The sequence below is a fragment of the Pogoniulus pusillus genome, chromosome Z, assembly GCF_015220805.1.
Source record: "Pogoniulus pusillus isolate bPogPus1 chromosome Z, bPogPus1.pri, whole genome shotgun sequence".
In the NCBI taxonomy this organism is placed as follows: Eukaryota; Metazoa; Chordata; class Aves; order Piciformes; family Lybiidae; genus Pogoniulus; species Pogoniulus pusillus.
Window position 1 is genome coordinate 44,426,087 of NC_087309.1, and position 14,782 is coordinate 44,440,868.

At 35.8% G+C, this 14,782-nt stretch overlaps 1 protein-coding gene across 4 annotated transcripts in view; it reads right to left on the reverse strand.

Annotated features, from left to right (window-relative positions):
- Positions 1–1,561: 1,561 nt before the first annotated feature.
- Positions 1,562–14,782, reverse strand: part of ELOVL7 (ELOVL fatty acid elongase 7) — a 29,549-nt gene continuing 16,328 nt past the window's right edge. For 3 of the 4 annotated variants that reach the window (XM_064140419.1, XM_064140422.1, XM_064140420.1), the window contains exons 2-8: positions 13,629–13,722; positions 10,826–11,016; positions 8,551–8,631; positions 8,082–8,138; positions 6,326–6,431; positions 4,117–4,253; positions 1,562–2,817 (exon numbers count right to left, since the gene is read on the reverse strand). In XM_064140419.1, coding sequence (XP_063996489.1) covers positions 2,614–2,817; positions 4,117–4,253; positions 6,326–6,431; positions 8,082–8,138; positions 8,551–8,631; positions 10,826–11,016; positions 13,629–13,692 — 840 coding nt within the window. In that variant the 5' untranslated portion in view covers positions 13,693–13,722 and the 3' untranslated portion in view covers positions 1,562–2,613. Of the gene's footprint in view, positions 2,818–4,116; positions 4,254–6,325; positions 6,432–8,081; positions 8,139–8,550; positions 8,632–10,825; positions 11,017–13,628; positions 13,740–14,782 lie in introns of those variants that run through there. The other variant, XM_064140421.1, reaches the window with a different exon arrangement.

The window sequence follows — 14,782 nt, forward strand, 5'->3', positions numbered from 1 at the left end:
TCCAGAGAATTGCATCATCCATCTTGCACTACAGAGGGGCTATTACAGCCTTTCCACAAAAAGTCTGTTTCCGAAATACACTTGAACTTGAAGGCTCAAGAAGGCCTAAATCAGGCAAACTGTCCCATTTTCTTCCTAAGTATTTAGTTAATAAATTGTTATATAAAAAAGAGGGCACCACTCAAGCTTTAAAAATAATTTTCAGGCAAATTCTTTCCCCCTGCTTTGGAAGCCAAAAGTATACATAGCTGTCTGGAGGCTAACAGGATTTGCAACTTAATAGTCAGAGATTGCATTTCCACTGAAAGCAATCTGTGTGGCCTCTGACCAGCATCTTGGCTGTCTTGGATTATGTGCTAAAGCACCTCTCTGCATACACTTGCAAGGAGCCAAAACTCAGCAATGATCATTCTAGGATCACAGAATGACAGAGTTATGGGGTTTAGAAGGAACCCCTAGAGATAATCTAATCAAACCTCCCTGTCGGAGAAGGCTGCACAGGATGGCATCCAGACAGGTTTTGAATTACTCCAGGAGCCAGTTCTGGTGCTCTACCATCTTCAACATAAAGAAGTTTCTCCTCACATGTAAATGGAACTTCCTTTGTTCATGTTTGCACCTGTTAACTCTTGTCCTGTCACCAGGCATCACTGAAAAAAGCCTGGCCTCATCCTCTTGACCTCCACCCTTTAAGTATTTATAAGCACTGAAAAGGTGCCTCCTCAGTCTTCTCTTTTCTAGGCTAAAAACACCCAAGTCCTTAAGCATCTAAAATTCAGATGTCATATCTCAAGATATCCAAATTCTTTCTGGGATCTAATTTCAATTTATTGTGATAGTTGATAGCTACAGGCATTAAATAGTGAAAAAAGATTAAACAGTTTAAAAAAGAAAAACCCTGGTTTATAAAGAATACTTACATGTAATATTATAAAAAATGATTTGCACCTCATGTCCAAGTTTAAATTCTTTTACCATTAACAAGGCACCATAAATATCAGTATTCCTATAGAAGTATTAATATAGGAAAACTTACTTTCTTGGAATTGTATAACAGAGAGGCAATTAAAACCTGCCTCAAAGTTTTGGGTACTAGAAGAACCTACATATTGGATCAGACACAAATCAAATATCACAAGCTTCTTTTCTGTTAGTAACGAACATTACACAAACAGTACTTTCAAAGGTAAGAATTAAAACTCATTTAACTCCTATACATGTCTGTTGTGCGCACCAATTCTTTAATAAACTCATACAGTAAAAATGCAATTTGCATACAAATAGCTACGTCCTGTGATTTCTAGACATGTGTGACCCAGCAACCTGCCCAACCACGTGAAACAACATACTGGTTAATTTTACACAGACTGAAGTCATGCACAGTCACCACTGCCTGCTCTGCTCAGAACCTCAGAGACTGGCACATACCTTTTTTGCCTGGTTGTAGACACAGAAATCGGTGCTATTCATGGAGTTGCTAAAAGCAAATGGTAATTGTCTTAAAAATCCAACCAACCAAAAACCAAACCAAAACCCCAGCAAAACAACAAACAACACGAAATCTTTCTAGGCATGTATTTCAACATATAATGAAAACAGAAGAAAGTAGAGCACAGTATAATCATGCTGAGTGACATATGGACCTCAATCAAAAAATATTATTTTAATATTTTTTTGTAAAATTGGATGACTAAGATTTTGGCTACTGAATTACAGATTCCTTTAAACTTTGCCCCCACCCGTAAACAGCCCAGCTACCATTATCAAAATATATCCATAGATACCTTGAATAAAAGCTATATTAGGCTACTTTGGTGAACAAATCAGTTAAGACATTTTGATCGTTACACTACAAAACTGATCACATGATCCCCAAATTAGTATTTTTCTGGCATTTAGGATAATGTTCAAACCAGTAGAACACAAAATTAATGATCTCAGTAAAAGACAGTATCTCTAAAGATCTATGATCTTCAAATGAAACATCATAAAGAGATTAACATACATTCCTTTCTTTAAAGTAATACAGATTGTAAACACATAACAATGTTTATGTATTAACTATATTGATAATGAGCTTTAGATTCTAGGAACAGTACTTACTGAAGGTTCATTCTTTTACTAACACACAGCTTAAGGTAATTTTATCCCCAGTGTTCAAAGTACTTAGTACTTGTCATACACATTTAAATGTTCTCCATTAATATATTTACTTTCATGCATCTTCTAGGTAGATATCATCTATCCATTGGTTTCTCACAGGATAGATATGAACATGTTGTTGAAAAAAATGTCTCCTTTATTCTTTTTAATTTTTTCCTTTTTCTTCTACTTTTTTTTTTCTTTAAGTTTTCTTTTTTTCATTTTTTCTTTTTTTTCTTTCTTTTTTTCTAACCCCCTTTCTTTTAAACCAGAGATCCATATTGCTCCCCCCCACCCCTGAGATCCTGAATCCCAAATAACTTATGGTAAAAATACAAATTCTATTTTGGAAGAAAACATACAAAATATACACCACGTAGTGCGTGCACCTAAATATCTTGATTGTCAAGTAGTGCAAGTTTCCATTTTGACATAAACTCTAGTCTCTAAACCCAAAGAATTGTGTATGTTTCACTGATCTTTGCTGATCCCATTTTTTGCCATCTTTGGTAGTCTTTGTCCCTTTGTGTAAGCATGGTACCAGAAGTGGAGAAACAAGACTAGGAACACAGAGCCATATAGCCAAATAATGAACATGAAAATTGGATACTGGTACGGACAATCATCCATGATGTAGATTTGTGCTATATGTACTGTAATCATAACAAACTGGACCTAGGAGGGAAAAAGACAAAGAAAATAAATATTTTTAAAATAAATTACAAACTTAGTACAGAAGTTTAAAAAGATTCAGCATAACTCGCTTACAGGAGGAATGGAAACTGAAGGGTGGGGAGAGTGTGAAGGGGGAATGGAGCTTTCTGAAAGGACAGAGATACCTCTTTAGAGCCCCCCTCCTAAAATATTGCTCCGCTGATAAACACTTTCACAGAGTACAGAAAGAGAACTCCTGGCACAAACTAAATTACAAGCAGCACTAATAAAACCCTACGAGGAGAACAGGAGTCTGCGCTGACTGGAAGGAAGGATGCAGATAGCATTTGATCAGTGACAAATGGGGGACCTCTTCAGGTAAATGGGCCAAAAAAAACCCAACAAAAAAGGACTAATGAATGTGAATTCCTACTTTCCCCACATAGTATCATATGACACATGGTTCCACAGGTCCCAAAACACATAATTTAGTGGAAATGGAAAGAAAATTCCATATGAACTGCAGTTAATAACAAACTGGCAGAACCTCAAAGACAAAAGGAGTTCAACTAAGTTATGAAAACAAGTTAAAGTTTTCAAAGTTATACATGGTTACATAAACTATTATTCTATTAACACCAGACCTGGTGAAAGCAGATAGCCACGGCTTCTCCCTAGTCTTCACCAGTATCCTTTCTCAGGATGTTTAGTCAGAATGCTCAAATGGCTTAGTCAAAAGCTAAATTTTTAAAACTTAGCTATTAAACAAGTCAGTCCTGAAAAAGCACCCAGAGCAGTATTCTTTTTTAAGTGGTTGAAGACTAATAAAGCACTTAATATAATTACTGCAACAGTGTTTTGTAATGCTTTGAGTTAAAGAAGTAAATTCTCTGAACATAAATATTTTCTATGAAAGAATTCATGTCAAATTACACAGAATGTTTTTCTTTTCCCTTTTCTCACTGTCCTGTGTATATTCTATACATTAATTATGTTTCCGGGCTGTAAACTTACATTCTAACAGTTTTTATACAGGCAATGAGTTTCAAAAATGTATTTATCAAGTACTCCATAACTGAAATGTTTTGTGCGCCTCAATCTGTCATTACAGCAGATGCTGAAACCATCAGGTTTAAATATATAAAAAAGCAACTTAAATATATAAAATAACTCTTCTGTTTTACTCAATTGAAATACGAGTAAAGCTTATACCAGCTGTAAGCTACACACAAACATAAAAGTGCAAATGCATTGACTAAATCTGTGTTAGTCACACTCAGCTTTCTTGCAGGTGTTTATGTCAAAGAGAAAACTACTCACAAGCTGTATAGTTGTCATGTATTTTTTCCACCACAAGTATTTATGATAGGCTGGGCCCAAAGAACAGATTCCATAGTAAGTGTACATGATGACATGGACAATACAATTCAACAAAGCATGGAATGTTCCCAAACCACCTGCAGAAAACAAAAATATAGTAGTATTATTCCATTCACCTCAGGTCCTAGTAATTTGTTTTCAGATGGGGTAGAAAAAAAATATATATCACAAAAATTTACAGACTTGGATTAACTCTCAAGTTATTTAATCTGAATTTAGTTGACACCAATTCTGACAGATCACATAATTTTTCTTTCTCAGGAAAGGCTTATCTAAATGTTTTCAAAGCAGCAATAAAGTCTCACTAGTCTAATTACCTTTAAAAGATTTTTAGTGATTTTATTTGTTCTTTGGGTTAATTTTTTAAAATAAAAATACATATATGTGATGGAGACAGATAATTTAGTATAAACAGTGTTTTTCATGTTTTCATCTCTTTTCTAGGCATCATTATGAAATTTGCAAGTCTCACAAATTCATCATCCATACAAGGCCAAGTAGACCCATGTGAGAAAAAAATCACGACTGAGACTGGTAAGATAAGAACATTTCACAAAGCAAGAAAATAAATACTCCCCTTTCCATTACATGTAACTATGGAGTCAGATGATCCTGCTCAAAGTAATTTTATTCTAATGACTACAAGATTTTTTTGGTAAAAGTGGTCCAAGAACTAGCAGACAGGCAAGTATTTTTAAAGGAATATAAACAAGGAAATACTGAACACCACCAAGAAAAGGAACTGACATAAAAGTGAGAAGAAAAAAAAAAGTCACTTTTCTGCTAAGATTCATTCAAATTAAAAATAATATGCATGTTGTGATTTTAGTAACTCAAACAGCTCATACTATCCTACCACTTGATAGGTCACAGCTTTCCAGCTTTTGAAAACTTTCTTTGAAACTTAACTCTTTGTGTTTTTCAAAAGGTTTGTGTTCTTAGAGTTCAAGTATACTTTTTTTTTTATTTTACTTTCACAGTGAATATTCAGAAGAAAAAAAATTAGTTAAAATAGAGGAAAGAAAAAAAAAAAACCAATCCAATCAATAGTACAAAAACAGGCTCCAGAAATCAACAGCATTGTTTTCCTTTTCTTATTTTTACAAGTGGGGTGAAAACTTGAACAGAGCCACTATTTAGAAGGACAAACAGTGATGAAACTGAATACAAGGTAATCATCATCAGGACTGAAATTCTTGGAAAGAAATTGAGTTATCAAGCAGAACAATATTTGGAAAGATTAGTATGAAAATAAAAAACATGCCACAGAACATGAGTGAAAAAATATGTGCAAACCCCACCCCCCACCCTCCACCCAGTTTCTCAGTAGAAACTCCTAAAAAAAACCACCACATCCTCCAAGACATGGACTCTATGACTGTGCATTTCTCTGCTCTCTGCTTATCAGGCTATTCTCATGGCAAGCTGTATTTTTTACTGGTGCACACAATACAGCATAGGAAGATGCATGCATTGACAGAGCAGGAAAAGAGAAAGCAAAGGTAAGCTTTAAGTGGACAAAGGCTTTCAATTCAGTAAAGTTCAAATAAGTATCTGTAATAAGTAAGATGCAGAAAACATTTCTGTAGTTTCCTGAAAGCCAAAGTATTAGCTGTAAATAATTCCCAGCTATGCTGTCTAAAACCAGTAAAAATAAATGCAGCAAAGCCTGAATAAATTCTTAAACAAGGAAAAAACAAAGAAACAAGGAAACAGAAAACCTACAACGAAACAACAACAAAAAGAGAACACAGTTCTCCCAATTCAACTTCTACATTTCAGGACTCTGAAGTACTTTTAACAGAGTTATTTACCTCATGTGTCTTCCCTAGCACTTCTGATTTTGCAGTCACATTTCTTTTTCATGCAATAATGCTCTTTGCCTGTATTCAGCTCCCTCCTCTGTAAGTTTCCCCCTCCCATGATAAATCGATACGACACAAAATACTGTGAAATAGGAAAAATGAGTATTGCCTACCTATTAAAATAATTATGGTGATCTAAGATGTTCCATAAAATACTGCAAAGTAATTTTTTTTTAAGTTCATGTTTGCAAGACTTTTAATTCTGTTTTTGTCTAGCATAGTTAACTTTTTACAACTAGAAACAGTAAAGCAGATATGTACAACTTAAACTCTCTCCCCACTACCTGCAGCAAACTTGACTCCAAACCACCAGGTCCATGGCATGATGGAATGATGAAAGACATGCAGGAATGTAACTTGGTTGTTTTTCTTACGCAGCACAAAAAATATCTGAAACAGATTTTTAATGAGCAGAATGTTACAGGAGATAATCAAGCCCAGCATGCTTACAGAAAACTGTATGCATTAGTGCTGGTTTGTCACTGCTATAGATTTTTAAATTCTGCAAAGTAGCAGTCTTGAGAGAAGTGAAACTCAGGTTTAGGTTTCAAAAAGAAAAAATAAACATTTAAGTAAAAATCCACCTGTTGAGTATCAAAAGCAATCTTTGAAAGCAAATGTCCCAGAGCAATCACTTACATGTGCAATGGACAGTGTAAGATAGACTTGCTTGGATAGAGATGTAACTGGAAGTACCAGATTTTAAGACCTCTGCACTACTAATGCAAGGCCACTTGAGAAAAATAACCAAAGAACTGGCTTTTCAGAGAATTAGCACTTTATTATGAGCACTGACTCAGCTAATTGTGGAAAAAAGGCAAAATTGGACAGAATATATCTAGAGATTCCCAATCAATACTGATGGGCCACATTTTAAAGGAGAGACTTTGAAAGAAGTGTTAGGGAAGACAGAGTAAGAAAGCTGTGTAAGGAAAAATCAGGTCATGCAAAGGTAGTATCAGATGGCAAGCAAATGAACACAGAAGAAAGGGAGTCTGGTGTGCCAGGGAAAACATTTAGAAACAGGTGACTTTAATATAGCTAAGAGATAATTTTTGCAATAAAAACAAAAAATATTATGAGAAACAGGTACCTGATTTGGTGTATTGAAATAAAGAACTTGAGACTTTTTCAGGCTCAGAACTAATTAAACAAAGCAGTCCAACACTTAGGCAGTAAAAGGTAAATAGAGGATTAAACTTGTCAAGTTTTTCCAGTTTTAGCATTCCTGGCCCTTCCATTACCATTCCATTCATCTCAGTCAGTAAGATCTGCCAGTTTTTGTGAGTATTCATGAGTAATCATGATTCACCCAGTAATCATGAGTATTTGCAGATTGAAGTTAGATGGCTAAAGTTTGCTTAAAGGATGCAAAGCACCTTAACTGCTCATGAGTCAGCTCCTGAATCACCACAAGTGTGCCCTGCACAACAGGGCAAATGAAATCATACGGGATTCCAATGCTCAGAAAGTGACTTGAAAATAGCTACATGCAGTTGGTCTCTGGAAGAGGGCAAGGCTGCTAATAGTGAGTAAAGCCTGCGTTCTGCTTCCATGCATTCCTGTTCAGGCTTTGTTTGAACTGGGTTTGAGTGCTAGCCTGATATCAAACACAACTATAGTCATGACCTCCAAGGTATGCAGAGGAATTTTGAACAAGCAGATATTCAGTGTGAAAGATAAAATCTGAAGGTGACATCATAAAATTATTCGGCATGATCAACATCGGGTTTTATCTGCAATGTTGTGACAAGCATTTCCATAGAACAACAGGCACAGGCCAGTGTAGTCAGCTGTTAAATAGACAAGTTATCAGGGCTTCCTTAATTTCAGAAGTGTGTTCCTTTGTCAATATTTTTCCCAATAATCAAAATGACCGTGTAATGGCACAATAGATGAGAAGAGATAATAAGATGTTCCAATAATTAATGAGTGGAGGGCTACATAAAAAACAATTTATACCCCCAGCTTCCCAGCAACTGCTTCTGCTGTGAAAAGGAAACATCTTTTTTTCTTTTTAATTAGCCTACAAATACTTACAGTGTCCAATAATTCAATGAACTTGGAAAAGAAGTAAAGCCAACAAGTTCGCACCATCTGCAAGAGTGGAAAACAGAAACTGTCAAATCATAATAGCCATAAACTAAACTAAGCAGGTGAAGTTAAAATAAGCAACTATACAAAGGAAAGCATTGGGATGAGTAAGTGGTGTCACAAGGTTGACATAAATATTTAAATGTACTGTTTGGTTGTTTTTTCTTTAAAAACACAAACCATTTTTTAATCCTGAAGGAATTTCAAAACCAAGAACAAGCCAACAAATATATTGCCTCTTTCTCTCTCCCAAACAATCAGGCCCTCCAGTTATCTCACATGCTCTACATTATGCAAGAGGGCATTTCCATTTAGTGCATTCCACTTTACAACAGTACATTTGGTTATTCAAAAAGCAGTTCTAAAAATAAAGTCAGTGTAGCATAACAATTCAGCTTCAAGTTTGGCAACTTACTCTTAAAGCTGTAGGTGACCTGGAGTAGTCAACGATATCACAACGGAATGAGTACCCTGTGGCCCAACCCGACATAAGAAACTAGAGAAAAGAGTAAGGGCAAAGACTGGTTTCAGAACTTTAAAAAAATTCATTAACTTTGGATTACTTTTTCAATCACAAAACAGGAGGAGAAAATAACACTAAAACCTGGTTGAACCAGCAACCTTGCCAACTCTCTAACTCTGCGAGTTAGCTACTATAAAATCTGTTGCAGATTAACAGATTCCTACTTCCACACCTGTAGCCAAGAACTTTCTTCCTATGCCTATTGTCTTACCACTAGCAACTGAAGAGGAGCAGCCACATCTCAAAAACATATGTTAAAAAAGCAGCTTACTCTGATTATCAGACCATAAAAACAAATCAAACATTTGGAAGTTTTTGCAAACTGCTATCACATGCAGCCATCCTAATATTGAAAAGAAACCAACACAACATCTTAATACTGAGAGAAAATCAGTGCCACAGAAAGATATGACTTAAATTATGACTTATCATTAAAGACAAGGAATTAATCAATATTAATATATTTTTAATAGCATAGTTTCTGAAGTTTTGCATGAGCTGCATGACTCAATTAGCCTATCATCAATATGAGCGACAAGAGTCAAGGGTTTTACAGTCGAGAGCACGTGCATAACCAAAGAACTGTCATAACAAATACAACCTAATCTTTTCTTTTGGAATATATGCTAAAGCTTGGACAAAAGCAACATTGTTAATATTATACTTGGCTCATTCACCTGGCAGCTATTAAGACTACAGTACGTTATATCTGTTTATGAAGTGCTTCCCATCCTCTGATCACCATCACCTATTCATGAACAATAGGAGGTTTAACTCTCTTAAGAAATGAAGAGTTATATTCAGATTAACCTCCTAAGAGTATTAGTTGTTTAAATAAGATGAGATCTAAAACAACACCAAGACAGTACAGTACTAAAGGACCCACCAAATGGCTTGGTTCTGAGGTGAAAAAGAATCAGATTTTTGTTTAGCGTCAGAAAACGACAGACAATAAACCTGTTACACTCTATCCATGCATCCCTTCATAAAATTGTAACATCAAAGTCTTGACACATGATTAATTCAATACTGATTAGTGTCAATCACTAACAGAAATTTGTTTTTCTGCTCCTGAGGGTTTTAGCCAAAGCCAAACTTGCCACCGTGTCACAAAAGGAACTTTAAATGATTTTTTAAAACCAAAAATCTAAACAGCCAATGCATGCATTTCTCACACCACTTTCCACAGAACAGTCATGAAGTAGCTGCTACACTGGCTTTAGACTGCTGTTAAAAGAAATGTCAGGTAGCTCATTATGATGAACTAGTTGATGCAAATTGAGCTAGCAGAAGGGTATCCCATCAGTTTGGAACAACAATCTGAGAATTTTTCATTACCAGTTTGCCAAAGCTGAAATAGGTGCATAACCAGACAACAAAAACAACTACAAAATCAAGCAATAACTCCCTCACAGAAGTCAGACATTAGCTTACTAAGGTTTAAGGTTCTAAATTAGAGCTTCTGTGTAGCCTACATCATTTATGGTTATGGATTTTTAAGTTAGTCAATCCATAATGCTATAACAACTCATCAAATCTAACATTTACTTGAGCTATTGACTCAATCAAAGTCTCAACATACTTTTCAAAAGAAAGGCCATTTGCTAATTTGAGGCTGGGGCAGAAAATCAATGCCACAGATTTTCATAGTTTGCATTTGGACAGGGTTTTTGTGTTTTGTTTCGTTAAGGTTTATTTAAAGGATGAAGATCTTCAAATCAGATTTTGCTAACTTCCGTCATTTAAAAGGTACATATAAATAAAGATTATTGCATAGTAAACATACTCTATACAGTGTTTGAAATAGTGTTGACTACTGTTTAAAAGGACAGAAAAAATACAAAAGACTAACAAAAGTGTGTAATCTTCTTTACCTGCTATAGCCAAGGAAAAATTAAGTTATGACAACTTTAATTTCTTGAAATATTATATAATGGCACACAAAATACTTTACAGCTTATTTCCCAGGTATGACTTACTGCCACTTTTCACATATCACCTCAGTAATTTAGCATACTGCTTGGAGGAATAGAATTACAACAGACAGAATCATAGGGTTTTTTTTATTGAGAATTGCAGAGTATGAATTTTAATAAATGTGTTAATATAAGTTAGTAGTTAGACACATAAAATGTATAAATACATTACAAATAAAAGTAGTACTTACTTCGTAAGTCATATATAAAGAGAGAGCTACCACACTAAAATTATAAAACACCATTATCTGCCTAAGTTCAAAAGGCTTTTTATTCTCCATGAGTTTGGGTCCCAAAGAAGTAACAAAATAAATGTAGGTTCCAATGATAAAGGTTGTTGGAAAAGGTGAAGACATGAGTGGCCAGCCTTCCAGTCTTGGATCTGAGAGGGGGAAACAAAAATAAGGAGAGAGAAAAGGGAGAAAAGCTGTAAGATCTCTTCCACATTTACTAAATTCTAAAACAGTTACAGAAAAGTACTTAATTCTTAATGGTTTGGGTTTTCCTGTTTTGTATTTCAGTACCCATTAACCTCAAATCCATACCAAGTAGATAATAAAGTTTAGCACCTGTAGGACTCAACACCTCTTTGTCAATTCTTCACACAAAATGAAGAGGGGGCATAGAATCAGTCTAGAGTTGTCCTGCATTTTCAGACATGAACAGGGCTCAGAGGACAGCACAGGAAGGCAGTGCACAAACTTATTCACTGAAACCACATTTCCACAAGGCTTCACTCTTCCAAAAAAGCATGAACCTTACTTCGCAAGTTCAAATGACAGAAAGTGAGTCTGTCACTTTTTGAGATCCTTGAGCTTTATAAGCAGTATGACATTAGACATAGTAAGTACAAGGATTATAAAGAAGACTTTCTGTCCCATCAGTTGGCATTCATAGCTTAGAGTACCTGAGGCTTGTGCCTACTTAGTCCAAACAGGTCACCACTTTTGCAGTACTCTAAAGCAGACAATTTCATACTACGAGACTGCAAATAGTAAAAGTATTGCAAGTTCCTCTGCAGTTATACCAGACAGAAGTAATGTCTTTAATTATTGTCTAAATTCCTGTTTATTACGGCTATGGGGAGACCTTATTGCAGCCTTTCAGTATGTAAAGAGGGGAGACAGTCTTTTTAGGAAGGTCTGTTGCAACAGGACATGGAATAACATTTTCAAACCTCAAAGATACATTTAGACTAGATATAAGGGTGATTTTTTTTTTTTTAATTATGAGGTCAGTGAAACACTGGCAGGTTGCCCAGAGAGGTGGTAGAAGTCCCATCCCTGGTAATCAAGGTTAGATTGGATGGTGCTCTGAGCAATCTGATCTAAGTAAAGCTGTTCCTGCTTACTGCAGTGGGTTTGGACTAGATGACTTTTAAAGGTCTCCCAACCTAAAACATTCTATGATTCCATTGCAGAGTCTTCTGCAATATGCACACCCTGTTGCCTTTCCCTGCAGCTGAGGTAGGTAGGAGCTCCCTGAGCTTCACCAAGTTCCATTGCACCCTTCTGTGATTCATCACTGAGTCTCAGCTCACCAAAGACTTCTGCATTTCTCCATAAGTAGGAAAACTGATATGAGCCTCATATTTTTATATTTTTTTAAAAAATTGTTCCTATTTTCATAAACTGACTTTTGGAAGATTTGCCTCTGAATGGCCCCTAACTTAACTACTGACGCAATAATCTGCCACTTCAATGGTTTGCTGTTGCATTTTGCCGGTGAAATTATACCACTGCAATTTTTTATTGACTGTTTAATTCACAGCCAAATGTCTTAAGCTAGTTATTTTCAACCCACAGCATTGGGGGTTGAAACATGAGATCCTCTGATGTTCTTAATAACTACTGAAAAGTTTAAAACAGGCAGAGGAGGAAATCTCATTACAGTGCTGCTCACAGCCTGCACTGTGCCCAGTGCTACTGCCCATAGCACTAGGCATCTACATGTTGCAAGAGAATCACCAGCTCTTCAAAACTGACTGCATCAGTTTTCCTCCATCAACCCCTTGCACTGGCACTACCAAAACTTTCCCATTGGTCTTTGCAGCTTGACTGTGAGGAAACTATATGCTGCCATTAACAGTATGCTCCAAGATGTCAATACAAGCACTGCTGGCAGGGCGATGAGGATGTTAAATTTGGTAGTTGACACTGCAGCAGAAATGATCCATCACCCAGCTCCATCACAGTCCACTTCACCTCATGAGTCATATTGATTAAATTCCCTTCTCACTTGGACGCTGTGGCACTACAGAATAAGAGAAATGGCTCTTGGGTATGCTGGAAAAGATAAATTAGTAATTTTATTGATTAAATCTTAACTGTTTCTTATATTTTTCCCTAGGAATCAGCTAATCTCTGTCACTATATGCCTACCATAATGAAGAACATTCAGGAATGATACTGCAACAGAAGAGTCTTAACACCAAACTTGAGATCTTCTTGGTCATACTTCGGTAAGTATGCAGAACTACAGAATAATCGTGCTAAAGCAAAACATGCTTAATATCCTTATACCAGCTGCAACAAGAGACTAATATTCTTTGTTGAAACAGAATTGTGAAAGAATTAATTATGCTTAGGATTAATTTCAAGATACCATAATTTAGCAGGATTTTTATTTAATTCACTTTGCAAAAGCAAAACATGGCAATACCATGCTCCTATCTTACATTCTGCAGCACAGGAAAAACATACACTATATATTCAGACAAGGCAGAAGCTGTTACTGAAGAATCACTATCTGTGCTTTATTTAGTCTCAGGTTGTACCTGTAAACTAGATGAGATTTGCTCTTTTCCTGTTTTTAATGTGTGGAAACTAGTCCATTGTTTATAGTTAAAAATGTCAATAAATTATCTGGCAAGTCTCAGAAACACTTACAGGAAGACAAAGTTACCTTAAGCTGATAAACACAACACCTAGAATAGCTACACATTGCCATTCAAAATTACCAAAAGCTAATAAATTTTAGATTTAAATTACTCACCGGCATCTTTAATCCATTCATCATACAATAGTACAGCCTTTGATGTCAGATTGCTAAGGGCCATTTTCACCTGATTAAGATTTTATGATGCTGTCTGCAGGAAAAGAAACCAAAACAGAATGATGGATTTCTGTAATTAAGAAAATAAAAGTCAGTAAATTGTTTTGGAAAAGATTTTCTGGAAAGAGAGTGGGAAGAAATAGAGAAAGGGCTAACAGAGCACCACATGTGAAACAAAGATCTGGGAGCGTTAGCTGACCACATCACACTGTGCTTGAGGCTAATTCATAGCTGAGCTGTTGCACGCAGCAATTGAATTTTGTAGTCCCTACATATCAAAAAAGGTGTTTCCATTCCATATGGCATCATCCTAAGAAACCATGTGGTTAGTTGCTACAGGTAAGGAGAAAATATAAATAAATGGCAGCTGCTTAAGTTCATTGTTATTATCATCTCCACTTAAAGTTCAAGTCACTGATATGTGAACAAGTTCATCTTTGAAAATTTTAATTTTCTACTGGCAATGTAAATGTTGTATCTGAGAAGTACTCCTAAGGTAAGTGGGGAGGAGGAACACCGGCACTCTGTCTGGATTCTCCTTTTAAATACAATAATTAGTATGTAAATTGCTCCCTAATGAATCTACTTGATCCATACCAGGATCATGAACTGTCATAGTAGCACTGGAAATACCATTAACTCACAAAAATCATCCAGCACATCCAGTTTGCATGCAGCACCACCTAAATATGTAAAACTTTTCAAAGAAGTATGTTTATATGAATACTGATTTTTGTTCCAAAATAAAGTGCTCATCAGCCCTTTTCTTGCCTCATTTCCCCTAGAAAATACTTATTAAAAACCTCAGCACATCTGAAGGGTGTCTCTTCTGTTCTCACCCGGTATCTCACTTGCCCATATGATTTCTTTCAATGTCCCTGTACAGTCTTCACATTGTATTAACTTTGTTAGTCCAGACTGTAGCATACCTCAACAAACAGCTCCTTTTCTCTGGCTGCCCTTCTGCATCTTCTCCAGGCTAAGCTAGCTACAAGTTTGGAAATCCAGTTCTGTCTTCATAGTAGTAATGCATCTCTCTCCTCAGACCTCTTCTCTATCATCTTATGATTTCACTGCCAATTAGTTTTCCTGCA